The sequence below is a fragment of the Watersipora subatra genome, chromosome 11 (genome assembly GCF_963576615.1).
Source record: "Watersipora subatra chromosome 11, tzWatSuba1.1, whole genome shotgun sequence".
NCBI classification, from domain to species: domain Eukaryota; kingdom Metazoa; phylum Bryozoa; class Gymnolaemata; order Cheilostomatida; family Watersiporidae; genus Watersipora; species Watersipora subatra.
The window spans coordinates 21,375,739-21,397,224 of NC_088718.1; the positions used below are offsets into that span (position 1 = coordinate 21,375,739).

Consider the following 21,486-nt stretch of genomic DNA (forward strand, 5'->3'; position numbering starts at 1 on the left):
AGCATGTTTTGTTGAAATTGGAAATTTACATTTTTCACTTTTGGCTGACGTTTGTAATATTCTCACAATAAGCTAATTAGCTCAATTGGAGCATTTCTAGCATGTTTGGTTGAAATTGGAAATTTACATTTTTCACTTTTGTCAGACAATTGCAATATTCTCTCAATAAGCTAATTAGCTCAATTGGAGCATTTCTAGCATGTTTGTTTGAAATTGGAAATTTACATTTTTCAGTTTTGTCAGACGTTTGTAATATTCTCACAATAAGCTAATTAGCTCAATTGGAGCATTTCTAGCATGTATGGTTGAAATTGGAAATTTACATTTTTCAGTTTTGTCAGACGTTTGTAATATTCTCACAATAAGCTAATTAGCTCAATTGGAGCATTTCTAACATGTTTGGTTGAAAATGTAAATTTACATTTTTCACTTTTGTCAGACAATTGCAATATTCTCACAATAAGCTAATTAGCTCAATTGGAGCATTTCTAGCATGTTTGGTTGAAATTGGAAATTTACATTTTTCAGTTTTGTCAGACGTTTGGAAAATTCTTACAGTAGGCTTATTTGCGCAATTTGAGCATTTCTAGCATGTTTGGTTAAAATTGGAAGTTTACATTTTTCAGTTTTGTCAGACGTTTGTAATATTCTCACAATAAGCTAATTAGCTCAATTGGAGCATTTCTAGCATGTTTGGTTGAAATTGGAAATTTACACTTTTTCACTTTTGTCAGACGTTTGTAAAATTCTTACAGTAAGCTTAGTTCCGCAATTGGAGCATTTCTAGCATGTTTGGTTGAAATTGGAAATTTACATTTTTCAGTTTTGTCAGACGTTTGTAATATTCTCACAATAAGCTAATTAGCTCAATTGGAGCATTTCTAGCATGTTTGGTTTAAATTGGAAATTTACATTTTTCACTTTTGTCAGACAATTGCAATATTCTCTCAATAAGCTAATTAGCTCAATTGGAGCATTTTTGAGCATTGGAGCAAATTAAAAAATATGATACAGCCTAACGGACTCAGCCACTCTAATTTTTGGCGCAATTACAATGATTTTTCAGCAACTACATTAAAGTTTTGTATGTAGCCCACAACATTGAATGGTAGAAAGGGAGCTATGAGTCCATGAGCCCTCTACATTAAAAACTAAATATAAACATAAACTTGACTAAACCAGTTTGTTGTTCCTCCATACATAAGGTACATAAGGCTACATAAGGGTACATAAGGCTACATAAGGGAAAGTCATCACTTTATTACTAGCGTGCTAGTTTGCTAATAGCGTTCATCAATTGAGTCACTTTTTATTATAGGTATACCATTATTTTAATGCTTCAAAACAATATTAATATAATAAAACAATTATATCAGGTTGAACATAGACTGGAATAGATGGTGATATGGTTGGATTTTAATGCCTATGTAATTTTATTTTATCATCCATTTCACCAATGTTGTCATTTGATTCAAATTCAGTTGTGGAGTGTGTGCACCTTTGTTTTAGGATTTGTGAAAATCACTCTAGGTCAGTCAGAGACTTGTGATCATCAATAGGCTTGTGCTCCAGACTTATCACTTTATGTATTTTGATGCCCCTTTTATCATAAACTAGCACAGCGCTAATTCCGATGATGTGCAGGAAAATATCCAAACAAAATTAATATATATTAATTATAATAAATGAAATAATTGCGGCTTAGCAGCATTATGCATTTCATGTGCACAACAAGAGAACAGACAATCTAAAAGAGCAAACAGTCATCTAGGAGTATGCACAAGGGCATGCAAGAAGGGCTGCAAAGATTGCTTCCTACCAATAAGTGAGTGAGAAGTCTTGGTGTAATAAATAATCCAAATTAGGGTTAAGTAAAGGTAGCCTTGCAGTGCAATAAAACTAAATAACGCATCATGCATGATATACTTTCTTGATATTTCTATTATACCTATACAACATATCCATAAACATGCATAACTGCCACAGAAAACAATGTTTCTGTGCAACTGGTTCCAACAACATTCTCCACACTCGAAAAAAGATGAAATTAACAGCAAGTTTTCTTATTACTATTCTTAATCGCTGCTGTTATAATTTTTCCGCAAAACCAATATTTGGTACAAAAAAAATTTCTCAAGAATTTAGGACAGCTTGTAACATTTCTTTTGCAGTAACTGCATTTATATCGATAGCATTGACTACGGTTTTGAACCTCTGTCTGTATAAAACAGTCTAAAATGCATCTGAGGTGTTATTTAAGACTGGCTTCAAATATTTTCGCGAGCATGATCAGTCCCTCCTTTCTCTGTGGCCGTACCAATATCTTTTGAGAAATCTCCCCTCTGCGTAGAGGCCTTCGCATAAACAAAATTGTCGATAGTTGCTTATTCAATGTGTGAACATGTAGTAAACAGCGTCGAGAAACTGTCTGAGCTTCTTAGTAGAATAAATATTTCAATAACCAGATTGTTGCAATGTTAAAAAGATAACCTACGAAACGAGTCGTGAAAATCCGTCCATTTTACGATTCAAAGCTGCACGAATGCATAACGACAGTAGTGCGAGCATAAGACGTTTGCAAAGTTGGTACATTTGTCAATGGGCTTACTGCAACTATAATAGTTTATAGTACAACTATCATGAACTATCTTGCGTTAATAAATTTGGTATTTAATACGCATTTGCGATGGTATTACAAAGTCAGAGAAAAGAACAAGTGAGGTATATCTAATAAAATGCAACATCAAACCTGAAAACTATCTATGAAGTTGGTTTTGTAACCAAAGTCTATCATATTTAGCTGTTGTAAGAGTGGCAACATCAATTATAGCAGTTATAATTGTTCTTTTTTATCAAACCATGAACTATATCAACAGGAAATTAACTTATAATCTAGTATGGCAGAGCGCTTCGTGTTTTAGTTCTCAAAGCATCACAGACGGCTAATAGTTCGTACTGAAACTGGAGCGAACCGCCATGCCGAGCTTATCTTTAGCTTCCTTCGAACGCTCGGAGACTATTGAATGAAAGTCTTGCTCGACTAGCTAATCGTGGGTCTAAAAATGAGAAAGGCGACAACTTTTAACGAATTTATGAATAATTATTGCTTTTGAGTGTAAATGTATTACAAGATGAAGTCGGAGGCTCTTTTTATTGACATTGGCGGTGATGCTGCTTTACGATGCGTTAAAATAACTAGGAATTGATTCGTTTGAATTTTTTTGTAAGAAAAAATAACAATTGAAAAGTTAGAAAGTAATTACAAATTATATATCTTTGTAAATTTTTCTTACATTAGTTCAACCAATGATATACAGCCCCACAGGCTGTATATCATTGGTTCAACATATGTACATTGGAATCAAGCTTAAAAAACAAAATATCTGAATATGCTCTGGTGTTTGTTGATTAAAATTTAGCATTGAGGTAGATTATTTAATAGAATCTAGCATGAGCAAAATTCTGGCTAAAGCATGGATGATTTCAAGTTACCATGTAAAAGTAAAACTAATCATAGAAATAGCCGTTTGTCTATTAACCAAAATGCATTTCACTCTAGCAAAGCAAGCAGTTTTTGTTGCTTCTTTCAGCGTATTCTTGAAAGCAAGACTCTTTATATACTGATGATATACCAATGACATATGCCCCCTAGCCTGGGCATGGCTCTTGTGGGGGATTGGGAGAGAGGGGGTAGCCTGGGCATGGATCTCTCCCAATCCCCACAAGAGCCATGCCCAGGCTACCCTCCATATCTATGGGGAGTGGTTATATATCATTGCTGATACACATTATTTTCTAAGTGGCTGAAAGCTCTGAAATCTTAGTCAGTTGTGGCTAGATTATACTTTATCAGTAGGCCTAAATATTACATATTTGCAGACAAAGTGACTCAAATACAAATATACTAGAGCTTTTGAGGATCTTGTATCTTACGTGAATTCAGTAAAGATTTGACTTATTGCATATCATCTCAAAATTTATCTTGCAGTATGGAAATTTTTTATTTTGCTGTCAATAGCAAATTAGACAGAAGCTCTTGAAAGGGTATGATATTTTCAACCTATCTCTGAAATTACCTTAATACATTAGATGACCCATAGAAAACTGAGTGATGTCGGAGTGTGAAATTTTAATGCCATTACTTTGGCATTAAAATAATACTTACCATTATTTTTAGAAGAAGGTGAAAGACAGTTTTGCAAAATACTAATGAGGAAGCAGATTACTTTAAACGGAGCAGTGGAGCTCAACACTAAATTAGTGAAGTGTGAGTGGTTATAGGTGTGAAGTATCTCTGCGTATTCTGTAAAATGGAACGTGAGATACTTTCCAAACAGTGCACATTTTACATATAGTCTTGGCTCATGTTCTGATCACTAAGTGTGTAAAAACTCACTAGAGTGTTTTTGTAGGGAGTGAATGCTCTCGACACAGCGAGAAAACTCTCCTGTTAAATATACATAACATTGATCTAATTCAACATGCCTGCATTGTGAAGCGTGCAAACGTCTGGCTCATTGCTTTATGCCATACTTCCAAACGATACCTGGGTGGTATGGTTTGCTAAAGAAATATGTTTTTACCCTAACAGCCTTACAAGGTAATGATTTTTATCGTCACGGTCACACCTATGGCAGTTATTTCGGAGCTCAAGATGTAAATGTAAAAGCTGAAATTAGTAAAATAAAGTTGAGATTAATATTATACAAACAAGATGTCACTTTAACCACATTTACATGTTTAAAAAATTAAGCATCTTCAATAAGTTTATTTTTTGAATAAGATTATTTGATAAAAAAATTAAAGATTTAAGTTAGTAAAGAGTCTTCCAGGTGTAGTAATTGGATTCCTGTTCATAGATAGAAATGATGTCTTCCAGGTGTAGTAATTGGATTTCTGTTCATAGATAGAAATGATGTTCAAAACGCACCTGGCATTGAAAGATATTTCTTACATTATCAAATCAAAACTACCTTATTTGGTGATGCAAGAGTACAAGTTTAGTTGCAGTTTGTTTCAAGTGTATTATTAACGTTAGTTAGCAAATGCAAACTGGCACCTGCGACTGGTATTATTTCAATGATTGTTCTTAAAACTCGCTCAAAATTCATGACTCAGTCGCAATGCGAAATCAGAAAGTGGAGTCAGTTATTTGGTATCACTAAATAAATGCCAAGTAAATTGTTTGTTTATTAATATTTAAAATGTTTAGTTACAAAAGCCTTTGGAAAGCGTTGACTGCTGCTAACAGCTTGATAATGGCGTTCCCTTAATAATAACCTTTAACTCAAAGTTCTTTAGATGAGAAGTCATTGAGAAACATATTAGTTTTCTCAAACTGACCAACTGGAAAAAAAGGGAATACTATAACATGCTCCACCCACACAGTACCAACTCATTATCAATGTTTAACTGTAGAGTAAGTAAGCAAGTATCACAGAGGGCTTCAAAGACCACATGGTAGACTACATTATGAGGTTTTTTATTACTTCGCAATACTACCTTCAGAACTGTTATCTTGCATTACTACCTTCATAACTGTTACTTTGCAATACTACCTTCATAACTGTTACTTTACAATGCTACCTTCATAACTGTTACATTGCAATGCTACCTTCATCACTGTTACTTCGCAATACTACCATCATAACTGTTACTTTGCAATACTACCTTCAGAACTGTTACTTTGCAATGCTACCTTCAGAACTGTTACTTTGCCTTTAAAAGTATCATTTTGATGTGTTTCCTTCCTTAAGGTGAATTATCATATCTATAAATGCATGCTTTTATTGGACCGAGGATGCAAACGCATGCAGCTCAACAATGAAACACTCAACTATTGATGTTATTGTATAGTTTTAATAAAATTAGACTAGCTGTGAGCCAATGTTGTTATGATAAACATATGTAGGTACCTTACAAAATTAGAGCAAAGTAAAAGGATTCGTGTTGATACATAAGACAGCTCCATTACTCTTAAAGTTAGTTTATTTTTGAGATAATTTCAACGAACAAGATTGAATACAATAAAGCCTATTGCACCAAAAATAAATGCGCATTTCGAAAATCTACGGCCAGTTAAAACAGACAAAGTGTTTAAAAGGTTAAAATAAATATCGACGAGAAGAGAAGAATAATTGCATCGATGGATATGATGTAACATCATGATAATCTTTGACACGAAAGAGTTTATAGTCGGATGTGTCCTAGGAATATAGACACATGCAAAGTACATGGGTCAAACAATTTGAACATTGATTTAAAAAAGGAATGTATAAGATAATTTTCCTGCATAGTCATCAACCGCAGGAACGACAACGATGACCAACAAGTATTTATATATGAAAAAGGCTGTTACTTGCTGTAAAAGATATGTGATGAACACTGGTGTAAATTGGAACTGCTTGCATAAAATTTCAGGATATGTTAGATTAAATATTTTAAAGACCTAAGTTTTACTTGCAGTTTGATACAATTCGTCAGCCTGAGTTCAAGTTGTAGTTGGACGATTTTAGATTATAAGTTGATGTATTTTTGTTCATCAACAAAAATAGCTACATAAATACAGACAAAAAATATGAGAATATGGAGAATGAATCTGTGCTTTGGCTATGAACTGTATAGTTTATGTGGGTCCATCCACCAGATCCTTATCGTGCAATCACTGAAAGAGCATGAACCATGTCTGTTATACATGCTAAATCGTGGCGCATGAAAAGTTCTTGGACAAAGAACAAGATATGTTGGTACAGCCAACCAAAGTTATCAACTTCTCCATTTGGCATATTTACACAATTCACACAATGATGCTATTGAATAACTATAAAAGAAACTGTCAGCCCAATATATTGCATTTATTTAAGATTTTGTTTGACGTATCAACAACGTTGGATGCTTAAGGGGTTCTAGTCGCGTTAAAAATATCAATCGGTTTTGCTCCCAATTGACAAAGTAGCATCGCAATCATTTGACCGCTATACAATTTGTAAAACGTCACTTTTGAGGCATCTGTATTGCCACACCGATCGACTAGGTAAGTAGTCACACAGTCAGTACAAAAATCATTAGTATTGCTTAAGCGAACGGTTCTCAGTAAATCAGGCAGCAAGACGCTATGCGACTACTTGTGCTTACTCATGATTTATCATTAAAAATGGGTAAAAAATTTTGTGATTATACTCGAATGCATACAGTAATCAGTGAATTAATTGGATTTAAGGAAAAGCCAGTAAATCTATACTATTTGGCTAATTGGCCAAGTGTCTCATTAGAACACATGGGTGACAGACGTAACATTAAATTTACAATAAGCTTACATAATTTGTATATTGAACAATTACCTACCTCTGGTGACAGTAAGTACTATATACTAGTTAGTAGATATAGTGAACAGTTACCTACCTCTGGTGACAGTAAGTACTATATACTAGCTAGTAGATATAGTGAACAATTACCTACCTTTGGTGACGGTAAGTACTATTTACTAGCTAGTAGATATACTGAAAAGTATCCTGCCTCTAATGGCAGTAAGTACGATATACTAGCTAGTAGATATATTGAACAATTACCTACCTCTAGTGACAGTAAGTACTATATACTACTTTACCTAGAGGCAGTAAAGAGATTGCTGCGGTTGGTAGCCATAGAGTTGACGGCTAATGAATGAGCACGCACTTCATTTAGCTGCTGGCAAGTCTCGTTTGACCGAATCTTCACAGTGCCAGAGCGACAGCAGCTTAGCAATATGTCATTATCTGGTAGCATGCACATGTCGGTGATCCAGTCCTTATGGGCGCCATTAACTGACTGAAAACAATGCAAGTTGAGGAATGAGGAACCAGGAGTTTGTTTGAAATTGACATTCAACTTAAGCGGAAAGGAGCGGCGTGAACTGCATTAAAGATGGTAAAGATTAAACACTGGCAAATCAACTTGTCCCTTTTGAATGAGTCAACAATGCAATCCTGCAATATGAAACTTTTAATCATAAACGAGTCTCTGTATTGTAACAAACCTACAAGACATTTGCAAATATTGGTGAGAGACACAGCATAATGTCTTGCGTATGACAGGTTGATCTGGTGAGACTGAACCAGATGGGCTCAACAATGCAGCAATGACTAGGTCTGACATATTTTATATTGACTCTGATCTCTAGGCCATCAAGTAGGATCACAATTGGATTGAGTGATTACCAGGAAAACCGATATACTGATATCAATCATTCACTCCATCTCAAATATTACTTCTAATAAAAAATATTTATTACAAAGTGGTGATCTTGATTGGTGACCATTACCGGAAATAACTATCACCTTTATTTTGCTATTAAATAGAGCAACACCTAGTATTGTAAAAACACCAATTTTACCTGTGGTTGAGAAGAGGGTTCACTGAGGTTCCATTTTTTGATACGCATATCCCGAGAACCACTAAAAAGGATGTCCTGACGATGCGCGAGACATTGAACACCATCATAGTGAGGAGGGTCCATAGTAAATTTGGCCTGAATTGGATAATTTGAAGTTTGTTCATTGGAAATATCAAATCCCTTAATTAGATGATCCTTGGAGCCAGTTAAGAGTTGTTCTTTCCTTCTTGAGTCGTTGTATAAACTAAGGCAAATAATCGGTGCTTGGTGGCCGCTAGCAACCTTTCCGACTGCCGATAGCCTGTAAGCGTACAATATTTTACAGATCACCAGCCTTGACAGTTTAAATGAATATAGCAATTAGTCATCAAAAAGGTGCAGAAGCTAAATTGCTAGATTTAGTTGTAAGTGCTGTTAACAATATATATATGGTTAAATGATGTTGTGCATGCAAGCGGACAACCAATGAAAAATAACTGTCAGTTACAAAATGCCACACAGGGTAGATCAAATACACATTAGGAGTGACCCTTGGACTTATACAAAGAAAGAAGATTACGGTTGTGCGCATAAACCACTGATAGAAGAAAGGTTATAGCTGTGTACATAAACCACCTATAGATGAATGGTTATAGATGTGTACATAAACCACCTATGGAAGGTTATAGTTGTGTACATAAATCACCTATAGAAGAGAGTTACAACTGTGGTGGATTTTCTAAGATTCATACACCAACCTCTAATAATAGTAAGTACTATATACTAGCTAGTAGATATATGGATAAGTATCCTACCTCTAATGGCAGAAAGTACAATATACTAGCTTGTAGATATATGGAGAAGTACACTACTTCTAATGGCAGTAAGTACTATATACTAGCTAGTAGATATATGGAAAAATATCCTACCTCTAATGACAGTAAGTACAACATACTAGCTAGTAAATATATCGAGAAGTATCCTACCTCTAATGACAGTAAGTACAATATACTAGCTAGTAGATATATCGAGAAGTATCCTACCTCTAATGACAGTAAGTACAATATACTAGCTAGTAGATATATCGAGAAGTATCCCACCTCTAATGACAGTAAGTACAATATACTAGCTAGTAGATATATCGAGAAGTATCCCACCTCTAATGACAGTAAGTACAATATACTAGCTAGTAGATATATCGAGAAGTACCCCACCTCTAATGACAGTAAGTACAATATACTAGCTAGTAGATATATCGAGAAGTATCCCACCTCTAATGACAGTAAGTACAATATACTAGCTAGTAGATATATCGAGAAGTATCCCACCTCTAATGACAGTAAGTACAATATACTAGCTAGTAGATATATCGAGAAGTATCCCACCTCTAATGACAGTAAGTACAATATACTAGCTAGTAGATATATCGAGAAGTATCCCACCTTGGATGTGGTATAAAAACCTTTTCATATTTTTTATTATTTTACCTATCTATAATTTTGCTTGTTACATTTGCATTAGACCCTTGCCATACGAAATAAATTTGTTCCGGTGTTGGCATCGTAACATAAAAATGTCGTATAGAGGGGTGTAGAAGCCCATCATGATTATTTAATACAAACACCCCTTGGTGAAAATCATCAAACTTTTATATTTTCGTACTGACAGATTGATCTGGTGAGACTGAACCAGATAGGCCCAACAATGCAGCAATGACTAGGTCTGACGTATTTTATAACGACTCTGATCTCCAGGCCATCAAGTGGGATCACGATTGGATTGAGTAATTACCAGGAAAAACTGATATACTGAAATTGATCATTCACTCCATCTCAAATTTTATGTGATGAACAACACTAAAAATTAATGAGAAAATATTATGTTAACCTAGGTAACTACAGTTACTATTACTAATATTTTTAAAGTGCTTTTAACAGAAATAGCTGTCAATGAGAGTGTGTGCCTCAAAATTCTCTAATTTTCGTAATCTTCAATTTTTTTTAACTGGAAAATTCTCAAACTATAATATACACAAATATTTACAAGGAAATTGAAGACAAGCCGGCATCCAAACTAAATCCATCATTATCAGAGGGATTCTTAGCAACAACATTACATTTATGGACAACATACAAACTAACAAATGTAGATTTTTATTCTAGGGATCGTAACTGAAAAAAACGCATCAACTTACGTATTGAGGTCCCAGAGCTGAACGGTGGTTCCAGTAGTTGTGTATAGTTTATGACCATCTCTGCTGACTTGGATATCAAACATCTGCTGCTCTCCCTGTTGGAGAATGGCCTGACTGCTCGACGCTGGCTCCACAGGGATACTGTCATGCACCAGACCAGAGGAACTGCAACATAAGATATAAAACCTCACATTGTGTCCATCTCTGTTGGCACAGTATTCACTATAATAGGAACTAACCGTTATGATAGGAACTAACGGTTATGATAGGAACTAACCGTTATGATAGAAACTAACCGTTTTGATAGGAACTAACCGTAAGAATAGGAACTAACCGTTACGATAGGAACTAACCGTTACGATAGGAACTAACCGTTATGATAGGAACTAACTGTAATATCTTATGTTGGACAGTTTGACTGTATGTGTGGTAGAGAAGGTAACAAGTAGCCATATAAATGTAATTGCATCTGAAAGCAAGTATGAGTCGAGCTAGGCTTACCTGAGCACTGTTATACATTTAGCTCCAGCTCGGATGTCCCACATTTTGACAAATGAATTGGAGACAGTGTAGACAAGCCGGTTGACCTCGCAATATCGAACTTTGGAGACATAGTTAGGGTGGTCACCAAGACACAAAACTTCTGAACCAATTGACATGTTCCACGCTTTGCACGTCAAGTCTGCGAGACAAAAGGAAACGCAGGTCAATTATGAGGTATTAGAATATGTTAGTGCGTTAGATTAGAGTCAACTTGACACTTACCTTTACTGCCAGAAACCAAAAGATTGTCGGCGGCACATATAGATAGTACAGCCTTTGTGTGACCAACTGCCTTATTTACACATATGAGACTCTGGTTGGAGCTTGTCACCTGCAAGAGACCCACCCAAATGAAAACATGTAAATTTAAGTAACAATGTTGCTGAGCTTCTAGTAACAACATCGCTATTACAATTTGATAAGGTTACACATACATAGCTCTTAGACAGAAACCAATCATACCTCCTATAAATGATCTACTGCAGGTATAAAGATGACTCGAAAATATCTTCACCCCAATGTTCTATTAGTGAAATTTTTTACGTCAATCGTTTTAAAGGCTTATGGGGAATAAAAATTATGCTTTCAACATATAATTATTTTACTTGCATATCGTGTAGTTAGTCTAATGCTAATTTAATGCTCTCTAGCCATTTTAATATATCAAAGAGTGCATCGCTTAGCCTAGAAAAACTAACATTAAAATCATAACGATTCCTAAAATTATTATTTTCTTGTAAAGAAGAGGTGCTGCAGTCCGTGGTTTGGTGTGCTACTAGAACACCAAAGGCAAAAAGTGGGGCTAGTTGGAAGAGTAGCGATTTGCCAACTCATAGCAATCAAAATAGAGGCTCATGAAGCAACGCGCTACAATAGGAGTACTTTGGAGCAGCATCACTCAATATTATCGTCATAAATAAACCTCTCCAAGTCGTTATACAATGGGACTACTATGGACTACGAATGCCTATTGTTTGCTCATCTGGCTCATCACTCGTGTTGTTTGAAAAGCAAACATTTGTAAGCACTTGCTTAGTTACAAGTTACTCCTAGGATGCCATGGCTAGTATCACCTCTCTAGTCAAGATACACAAGGTCATAAGGTCAATTGCCCAACTAGTTGCCTAGATTGTGTATAGATTGTGTGTAGACAAGTGTACCAGACACATGATGTAGCGAGGTTGTTTACAATACATTGTCGCATGGTAAAAATCATAGACTACAGAAAACGTATTGTAGGGCCATTCAAAAGGTTTACGCATTGGGCTTTTATCTAAGAGCTGATAACGCCAAAATTGAGTTGGCCCCTTCAAGGCAGTGAAACGCATCTGTTATAACAAACCACTCTGCGATTTGGTGCGCACTCTTTGTTAATTCTTGCTATTTGAGACTAACAACACTAATTCTAGCCTGAGTTTCTAATTTCTAAGAGATGCAATATTCCTATTTAGTCCAACGTGAGCCGAATAGTATATCTTTAGGGGAATGGCATTAGGGCAACTGTTTGTTCAGTCTGAGACTTTTTGCAGCAGTACTCAGTAAGCAATGCTCTAGAAACACGCGACTGTTCATCATCGTGATTATGAAATGTTTTTTCCATGCTCAGTTAATATTTGTTTTTGAATGATTTTAATGATGTTGGAGGTATCACAGTAAGTTAGTATTAGGCTGTATAGACTCACATACATGCAAATCCAGCTCATAATTTGTTAGTCAACACATGAAGACAATTACGTAAGTAGTTCAACGGGTTAAACTTGAAAACTTGGGCCTCATTACTTTGTCACAGCTGCTGACGGTGCCAAAGCTCTGCGCCTTTTTATTTTGTGTGCCGCCAGTTTGTGTGTTGGTGAGCCTCATGAATACATTAGTACTGTCAGAGTCCTGGAGTGGCTGGCGTCTCCTGCTCAGCGATGGCGAGGATGGGGGTGTCAACAGCACGTCTTTTATTTCAGAAGTGGTCAACTGTGATTTATCTCTGCTGAAATTAAAATAGCAGAATAAAATTCAGCCTGCAGAGCAAGAGAATCATTATAGCTCATAGTGCAAAATGGAATATTTAAATTTGGAGAGACACTTTCATGAACTTTTTTATACTAAAATTTAAGGCTATACCAGTTACAGAATTGTCACCCTTTTATTAACACACTTCTTTGTTTAAGTGAAATCTCTCCTGACAGCTCTGCCAGGTCTTCTTGAAGATGGTCAGACTCTACAAGAATTAGAAATGATAAAAACCAGCTGATTATATCAAGTCCTGATGAGCATATGAAGGTTTTAGCAATGCTTTCGACCAGTATTCATATGGGTAGAATAGCACCAGTGTATATACGTATATGGGTAGAATAGTTACCAGTGTATATACGTATATGGGTAGAATAGTACCGGTATCTATACGTATATGGGTAGAATTGTACCGGTATCTATATGGGTGCTATTCTACCTAGTATAGATACTGGGTAGAATAGTATCTATATGGGTAATCTTGGCCTTGACCTTTAAACGGTTGCATCAACCAAGGGTGATCAACTGATCAAGGCGGCAAAAGAAATTAACTGAAAGCAGCTGTCATATATGTTATAGCAGTTGTTATATATGTTATAGCAGTTGTTATATATGTTATAGCAGTTGTTATATATGTTATAGCAGCTGTTATATATGTTATAGTAGCTGTTATATATGATATAGCAGCTGTTATATATGTCAAAATATGATGCTAGTAAGCGATCAATGAAAGTAATCTAGACTTGCACACTACGCTTACTGCTTCTAGCGAGCTGCTCTTCCTTGTGTTAGTCTAGCAAAACATTATCGAATTAATTGTTACATGATATACCTTACCCGCCTTGGCTTATTATGGCATAGACTTATTATGGCAATAACTCACTTAACAAGTTGTATACCATTACTGTTAACAAACTGTAGATTTCACCTTAGTTGGTGGTCTTTAATACTTCTGAAAAACTCAGACTTTGCCCCCAAGTGAACAATAGTCTAGAGACACCTCATTTAATACTCTAACATAGAATTCAATTCTTTTTTAAAAATTACAGATAAATAATTTATAGATAGGCTAACTTTCAATATTATTTGCGTTCAACAAAGTTTACATAAGTTGGTCAAGCACAATGTTCAAATACTATTTGACGAAGAAAAATGTAACTAGCAGTTGTGACAGAGCTAAAACATAAGTTAATCATGTAAAATGTATCAAATAGTTTGTAGCTCTGAAAGTTTCAAGTTAATTACAAAAGATACATGAACGCTACGTTTTTTGCGGCGTTAAGAAGAAAAGCAACAAATGACAGCCACTGACTTACATTTAAAAAATGTGTCAAAATGTGTAAGAGTTGAGGCTGTTGTGGCTAGACACACAAAATAACACGTCACATTGACAAATAAATGGACGAGTGCGAATTAGCCTTTACCAGGCGAAGGCCATGACATTCTTGTTAGATTTTTTATTATCATTAGTTGTTATTATTAGCGTTTTTAAAGAAATTTTGTTGTGTAAATTTTTCTGTTGGTTTTGAGAGAGAATAAATTGATAGGTTAAAAAAGGTCAGACTTTACAGAATCCAGCTAGTTTTTTTCTGCCTTAACAAAACAACAACTTAAAAGCATTCTATATAAAACATGTAATATAATTATTAGGTTAACAAAACTGTGTTTTGCCAAATAAACAACGACATTGATTCAAATTGTCTTTGTAATTTATTCAAATATCCATTCGCATCTTACTGACACTTAACAATGATTGAACAATGCGTGCAGAGTTATTGAAATTAATAATAAATGCCTGTTCAATAAATCAATAAAGGTCAGTATTACCTGAGGTATTGAAGAAACGGAATTGTTATCCATTTCAGTAGGAAGTGTTTGCACAGAACTATCACCACTAGTGCCACAGCTATACCGTTCTAGATCTCTGCAGGCAGAAAAAGTAGGTCAAGGCCGGTCATACGGAGCAAGTTAAGGCCTGTCATACAGAGTAAGTTAAGGCCTGTCATACAGGGTAAGTTAAGGGCTGTCATACAGAGTAAGTTAAAGCCTGTCATACGGAGCAAGTTAAGGGCTGTCATACAGAGTGAGTTAAGGCCTGTCATACAGAGTAAGTTAAGGCCTGTCATACAGAGTAAGTTAAGGGCTGTCATACAGAGTAAGTTAAAGCCTGTCATACGGAGCAAGTTAAGGCCTTTCATACGGAGTAAGTTAAGGCCTGTCATACAGAGTAAGTTAAAGCCTGTCATACGGAGTAAGTTAAGGCCTGCCATACGGAGCAAGTTAAGGGCTGTCATACAGAGTAAGTTAAAGCCTGTCATACAGAGTAAGTTAAAGCCTGTCATACAGAGTAAGTTAAGGCCGGTCATACAGAGTGAGTTAAGGCCTGTCATACAGAGTGAGTTAAGGCCTGTCATACAGAGTGAGTTAAGGCCTGTCATACAGAGAGCTAAAAGCTAATAAAACTGATAGTAGCTATTTACTATAAATACTATTTACTGTGTATGTGAACTTGTAGCTGTCATAGATAGATTTGCTGGAGCTCACCCTATAAAATTTTACTTGCATTCACAAACATGAATTAATGCAATGTCCGTAGTCATGTATTTTAATAATCATTTTATTGCACTGGTGCTTTAAAAAAATTTCGAAAAAGATTAAATGTCCAGTAAACTGATGCAAATAGAAACAATCACATTAACCTTAACACAAGAGAAGATCTTAACACAAGAGAAGGTACCACAGCTTATAACTACAGGTAGATTTTAACACAAGAGAAGGTAACACAGCTTATAACTACAGGTAGATCTTAACACAAGAGAAGGTGAACCACAGCTTATAACTACAGGTAGATTTTAACACAAGAGAAGGTAACACAGCTTATAACTACAGGTAGATCTTAACACAAGAGAAGGTACCACAGCTTATAACTACAGGTAGACCTTAACACAAGAGAAGGTAACACAGCTTATAACTACAACCATCTGCAAGACATTTCACATTCTCTTTGATAATCCTTAACACTATGGTAGTAAACGTAGAGTGTTTAGAATATTTGGCCGGCTTACATTCTTGTTGCGACTGTATAGTTATCCCGGAATCCTGCAAAACCTGGTCTAAAAGCTAATCCCGTAACCTAGAATCCATCTGCATTTTATCGTAGCGAGCAGTCAACTCCTTGAATTGAGATTCTTTCTGAGTACAAGCAAAGCCCTGAGTGAGAGCGAGTGAGAGAAGGTGCTCCAACAGATAGTTGCTTTCATCAACAGAGGAGACATCCAAAGCTTTTGTCAAACTAGTCTCATCCTAACAAGTAAGGTAGTATGTGTAATGAGCACATTTTGTAATATGGTTCAGAGACATCATTACAAGCAATATAACAACCAGTTCTTCGAGTTGCGTTGTGATTGCAAAAGCAATGACCAAATTTGATGCTCAAACCAAAGAGCTATCGCAATATGTAAATGTAACTTGTTTTGTCGTAATATAAACTGATAAAAACTAATGAAAAAGGACTCAAGAAAAAAACAGCAGGGGTTCATTCTATAAGAATATATAACATGTTAACTGTTTCTTGAATCTATGAGAAGAATTTGAGCCATAATAAAATTATTGATATAGGAATAAAAGTGTCATTTCTTCTAGTGAATAACGACAGGTTAAAAGATTATCTTGGCTTATAATAATATTTTATATGAGAGACAAGATAGATACGAAAGGGCATGCAAGTCGTACGATGAGGTTTAGAGGTTGTTAGAGGGGTAGCGTTTTAAACATAACATGAACTGCTTCTAGTGAATTATTGAGAAAATGTTTCCAGTCGATAGGAGATGAACTCATTGTGGATGTCAAATAAAGGTGAAAGATTATAGATTCTGAATTAACAAAATCAAATGTTGCTGCATGACTGTAGAAGATAACTTTACTGATTTACATGCGCTTACGTAAATTCGAGTATAGCCATCTATGGGAACGGGCCGATAAATGGGAATTGTTAGCTAAGCCCGCTGTAACATTAAAAAGGATAAATAAAGCAATGAATAATTACTAAACATACAACACACTGATGAAATATATTAGGTAAATGCTTAGACAGGAAGCAATGCGAGATTACTAAATGCTTAGACAGGAAGCAATGCAAGGTTAGTAAATGCTTAGACAGGAAGCAATGCGAGATTACTAAATGCTTAGACAGGAAGCAATGCGAGGTTAGTAAATGCTTAGACAGGAAGCAATGCAAGGTTAGTAAATGCTTAAACAGAAAGCAATGTGACATTAGTAAATGCTTAGACAGGAAGCAATGCGAGGTTAGTAAATGCTTAGACAGAAAGCAATGTGAGATTAGTAAATGCTTAGACAGGAAGCAATGCGAGGTTAGTAAATGCTTAGACAGAAAGCAATGCGAGATTAGTAAATGCTTAGACAGGAAGCAATGCAAGGTTAGTAAATGCTTAGACAGGAAGCAATGCGAGGTTAGTAAATGCTTAGACAGGAAGCAATGCGAGGTTAGTAAATGCTTAGACAGGAAGCAATGCGAGGTTAGTAAATGCTTAGACAAGAAGTAATGCGAGGTTAGTAAATGCTTAGACAGGAAGCAATGCGAGGTTAGTAAATGCTTAGACAGGAAGCAATGCGAGGTTAGTAAATGCTTAGACAGGAAACAATGCAAAGTTAGTAAATGCTAGCAGTAGCCACTACAAGCCTAAGCAGACGCATAGCAAAAGCAAATGAACAAACCTTCGCCTCCTCTTCCATCTGCATGATATTGTTTTGGCACTCAGACACGTTACTCTGAATGTATGTCATATTGGTGCTCATCGTCTCCAGCTGATCTTCTAGGTTCATGGCGACAGTCGTCTGCAAATGAATAGGAGTTACACAACGACTACCTTAAGCGTGGTTCTCATATATGCCGCAAAGCACCGGCAACAGCACCGCAGGCTATGGCGGTGAAATGTGAGCCTACACGCCGGGTACCGCCGAGTACCACCGGTAGTTGCCGGCAGTTAACACAAGAGTTTAGCGCTGTTCAAATTTCGCAAATAGCCGCAAGCAAAACCTTCCTGAAATGCACTGTACAGGTAAAGGTCACCATTATCAAAATGGCGTGGCGAGCGAACATTTTATGTGAAGCTGCGATTATGTTTAGCAATGCAGCTTTAGATGTAAACAGAAGCTGCCGATCCTAACGTCGCAAGCGTTTTGCTGCGCAAGTTACCGCCGGAGTCTCGCAATCGATATGGAAACCAGACTTTAGCAGCTATGAAGATGAGTTGAACATATCATCAACAAAATTTCAGCGCAATATAGTGTAACCGTGACATTACTGATTACTCTATGCAATGTAATGATTATGCCAGCAATTATCAAATAAGAGTCTGTAGAGAGTTTTCTGTTCAACAGAACAGAAATGTGTTTCTCAGAATGTTTTATGTTCAACAGAACAGAAAACATTAGAGAATCACAAGGAATAAGGCATTGGCTATTTACGCTGGCAAAATTATTATTTGCAAAGACACCACACACCCCTGATGGCTGTGTAGTAATAGAAGAAACTGATGTATTTGTGATTGGTTAAAAGTGTTGATCCCTGATTAACATAATCATGACACCAATTCGTTCATTTTCACAGTAAACCGATTTTTTTTGAAAGTTGCTTTGAACTAGTGACAACGATGACCAACAAGTATTTATATATGAAAAAGGCTGTTACTTGCTGTAAAAGATATGTGATGAACACTGGTGTAAATTGGAACTGCTTGCATAAAATTTCAGGATATGTTAGATTAAATATTTTAAAGACCTAAGTTTTACTTGCAGTTTGATACAATTCATATGCCTGAGTTCAAGTTGTAGTTGGACGATTTTAGATTATAAGTTGATGGATCTTTTTTTAAAGAAAACACAAGTGTAAATAGCTGTACAAACATTAGTGCAATGATAAACTATGGTTTACCCATATCTACTATATATATATATATATATATATATATATATATATATATATATATATATATATATATATATATATATATATATATATATATAGTGTTAATACAATCATGTTCCAATAAGGGTAATGACAACATCCAATAGATGTTTTGATCTTTACTTGACCTAGGTTGATACTTGTAAAACATAACTAGTTATTCAGTAGTCTCGATCTGTGTAGTCGCAGCAGATGTTTATACCATATGTCAGCTAAGAAATTTGCCCATTTTAAGAGCCTAAGAGTAATGACTATACATGTGTCCGACCTCATTTCTCCTAATGGCAGTGTCCAGCCTTTTACTGTACGCATCTATCTTCTTGCTGAGCTGTTCTCGCTTGTTAATGTGAAAATCATTCTGAAGCAAATTTGGCAGATTGATTGGGACAAAGAGGTTAAAAAAGACGATGCAAACAGTTACCTTGGGAGAGAAGAGAAGAGCTGCTGACTTGTGCCTAGAAGCAGAAGATGATGAAGTCTTGCCAGATGAATTTTCATGGGAGAGGTTTGCCCTATTTTTGGCCATCACCCTGGAAGAGGCGGACGAGTCTCTTTGTCTTTTCCTCAACTGACTGACCTCTTCGTGCTTGCGCTGGCAACACAATACGCTGACTTATGCAAACGCTAGGATAAAATAAAAATGATTTATATGTCAAGGATACATGAAATGTCGATGGCTATCCCAAGCCACCTACTTTTTACGACAGAATTAATTAAAACATCAGTAGACTGTTATATTCGTCCTGTAATTAATGAAGGCACTCTTTGAAAACTTAGAGACCAACATTTGAGTGTTGTTAAAGACCAACCTTGAGTATGGCATCTTTCTGTCTGTTTTGCAACTACAACATGCGCACCTGATTGTCTTGTTGCCGCTTCTCTTTTTTCAGCTGTAGCAGCTCCTTATTCTTTCGTTGGTCACTAATCTTATTCTTCTCTGATTCCGTCTTCATTTGTGCCATCAGTCGCACCTGCAATAGCATCACCATAGTTGTCGAGATCTCCGAAACCAAGATCATGTGGTGGTGCAATAGTCAACACAACACATTACGAAGATCCCAAAAAACTCATACGCCAAACAATTATTTCCCATTCAAACTTTTCCCTGACTAACACAGATATAAATATAGTAGTGATGTCTCTCTGTGTAGGATTAAGTAAGACATAAATAAATATAGTGGTGATATCTCTTTGTGTAGGATTAACTAGCACATATAAATATAGTGGTGATATCTCTGTGTAGGATTAACTAGCACATATAAATATAGTGGTGATATCTCTGTGTAGGATTGACTAACACATATAAATATAGTGGTGATATCTCTCTGTGTAGGATTAACTAATACATATAAATATAGTGGTGATATCTCTGTGTAGGATTAACTAGCACATATAAATATAGTGGTGATATCTCTCTGTGTAGGATTAACTAACACATATAAATATAGTGGTGATATCTCTGTGTAGGATTAACTAGCACATATAAATATAGTGGTGATATCTCTGTGTAGGATTAACTAGCACATATAAATATAGTGTTGATATCTCTGTGTAGGATTGACTAACACATATAAATATAGTGGTGATATCTCTCTGTGTAGGATTAACTAACACATATAAATATAGTGGTGATATCTCTCTGTGTAGGATTAACTAATACATATAAATATAGTGGTGATATCTCTGTGTAGGATTAACTAGCACATATAAATATAGTGGTGATATCTCTCTGTGTAGGATTAACTAACACATATAAATATAGTGGTGATATCTCTGTGTAGGATTAACTAGCACATATAAATATAGTGGTGATGTCTCTCTGTGTAGGATTAACTAGCACATATAAATATAGTGGTGATATCTCTCTGTGTAGGATTAACTAACACATATAAATATAGTGGTGATATCTCTGTGTAGCATTAACTAACACATATAAATATAGTAGTGATATCTGTGTGTAGGATTAACTAACACAGATATAAATATAGTGGTGATATCTCTGTGTGTAGGATTTACTAGCACATATATAAATATAGTGGTGATGTCTATCTGTGTAGGATTAACTAACACATATAAATATAGTGGTGATATCTCTGTGTAGGATTAACTAGCACATAAAAATATAGTGGTGATATCTCTCTGTGTAGGATTAACTAACACATATAAATATAGTGGTGATATCTCTGTGTAGGATTAACTAGCACATATAAATATAGTGGTGATATCTCTCTGTGTAGGATTAACTAACACATATAAATATAGTGGTGATATCTGTGTGTAGGATTAACTAACACAGATATAAATATAGTGGTGATATCTCTGTGTGTAGGATTAACTAGCACATATAAATATAGTGGTGATATCTCTGTGTAGGATTAACTAGCACATATAAATATAGTGGTGATATCT

The 21,486-nt window shown here is 35.5% G+C and overlaps 1 protein-coding gene across 2 annotated transcripts; it reads right to left on the bottom strand.

The window, feature by feature from the left end:
- Positions 1-5,970: 5,970 nt before the first annotated feature.
- Positions 5,971-13,392, bottom strand: LOC137408543 (kinesin-like protein KIF21B). Of its 2 annotated transcripts, none has more exons than XM_068095106.1 (7): positions 12,867-13,392; positions 11,310-11,418; positions 11,046-11,226; positions 10,545-10,709; positions 8,372-8,672; positions 7,607-7,806; positions 5,971-6,664 (listed from the first exon to the last, which is right to left on the bottom strand). In XM_068095106.1, the coding sequence occupies exons 1-7, from the start codon at positions 12,945-12,947 to the stop codon at positions 6,610-6,612; spliced, it is 1,092 nt and encodes a 363-aa protein (XP_067951207.1). In that variant the 5' UTR covers positions 12,948-13,392; the 3' UTR covers positions 5,971-6,609. The 2 variants fall into 2 exon arrangements, with proteins under 2 accessions (XP_067951207.1, XP_067951208.1); XM_068095107.1 differs by lacking the exon at positions 12,867-13,392 and adding an exon at positions 12,770-12,831.
- Positions 13,393-21,486: the final 8,094 nt, after the last annotated feature.

Excerpts from the sequence above, each read along its gene's own strand:
- LOC137408543 (XM_068095106.1), bottom strand. The coding sequence starts at position 12,947 with ATGAGGCTCACCAACACACAAACTGGCGGCACACAAAATAAAAAGGCG. Across the intron at positions 7,807-8,371 it reads AACCCTCTTCTCAACCACAG|TCAGTTAATGGCGCCCATAA; the intron begins GTAAAATTGGTG and ends CATTGTTTTCAG. Across the intron at positions 6,665-7,606 it reads AATCTCTTTACTGCCTCTAG|TGATTGCACGATAAGGATCT; the intron begins GTAAAGTAGTAT and ends ATGCTCTTTCAG.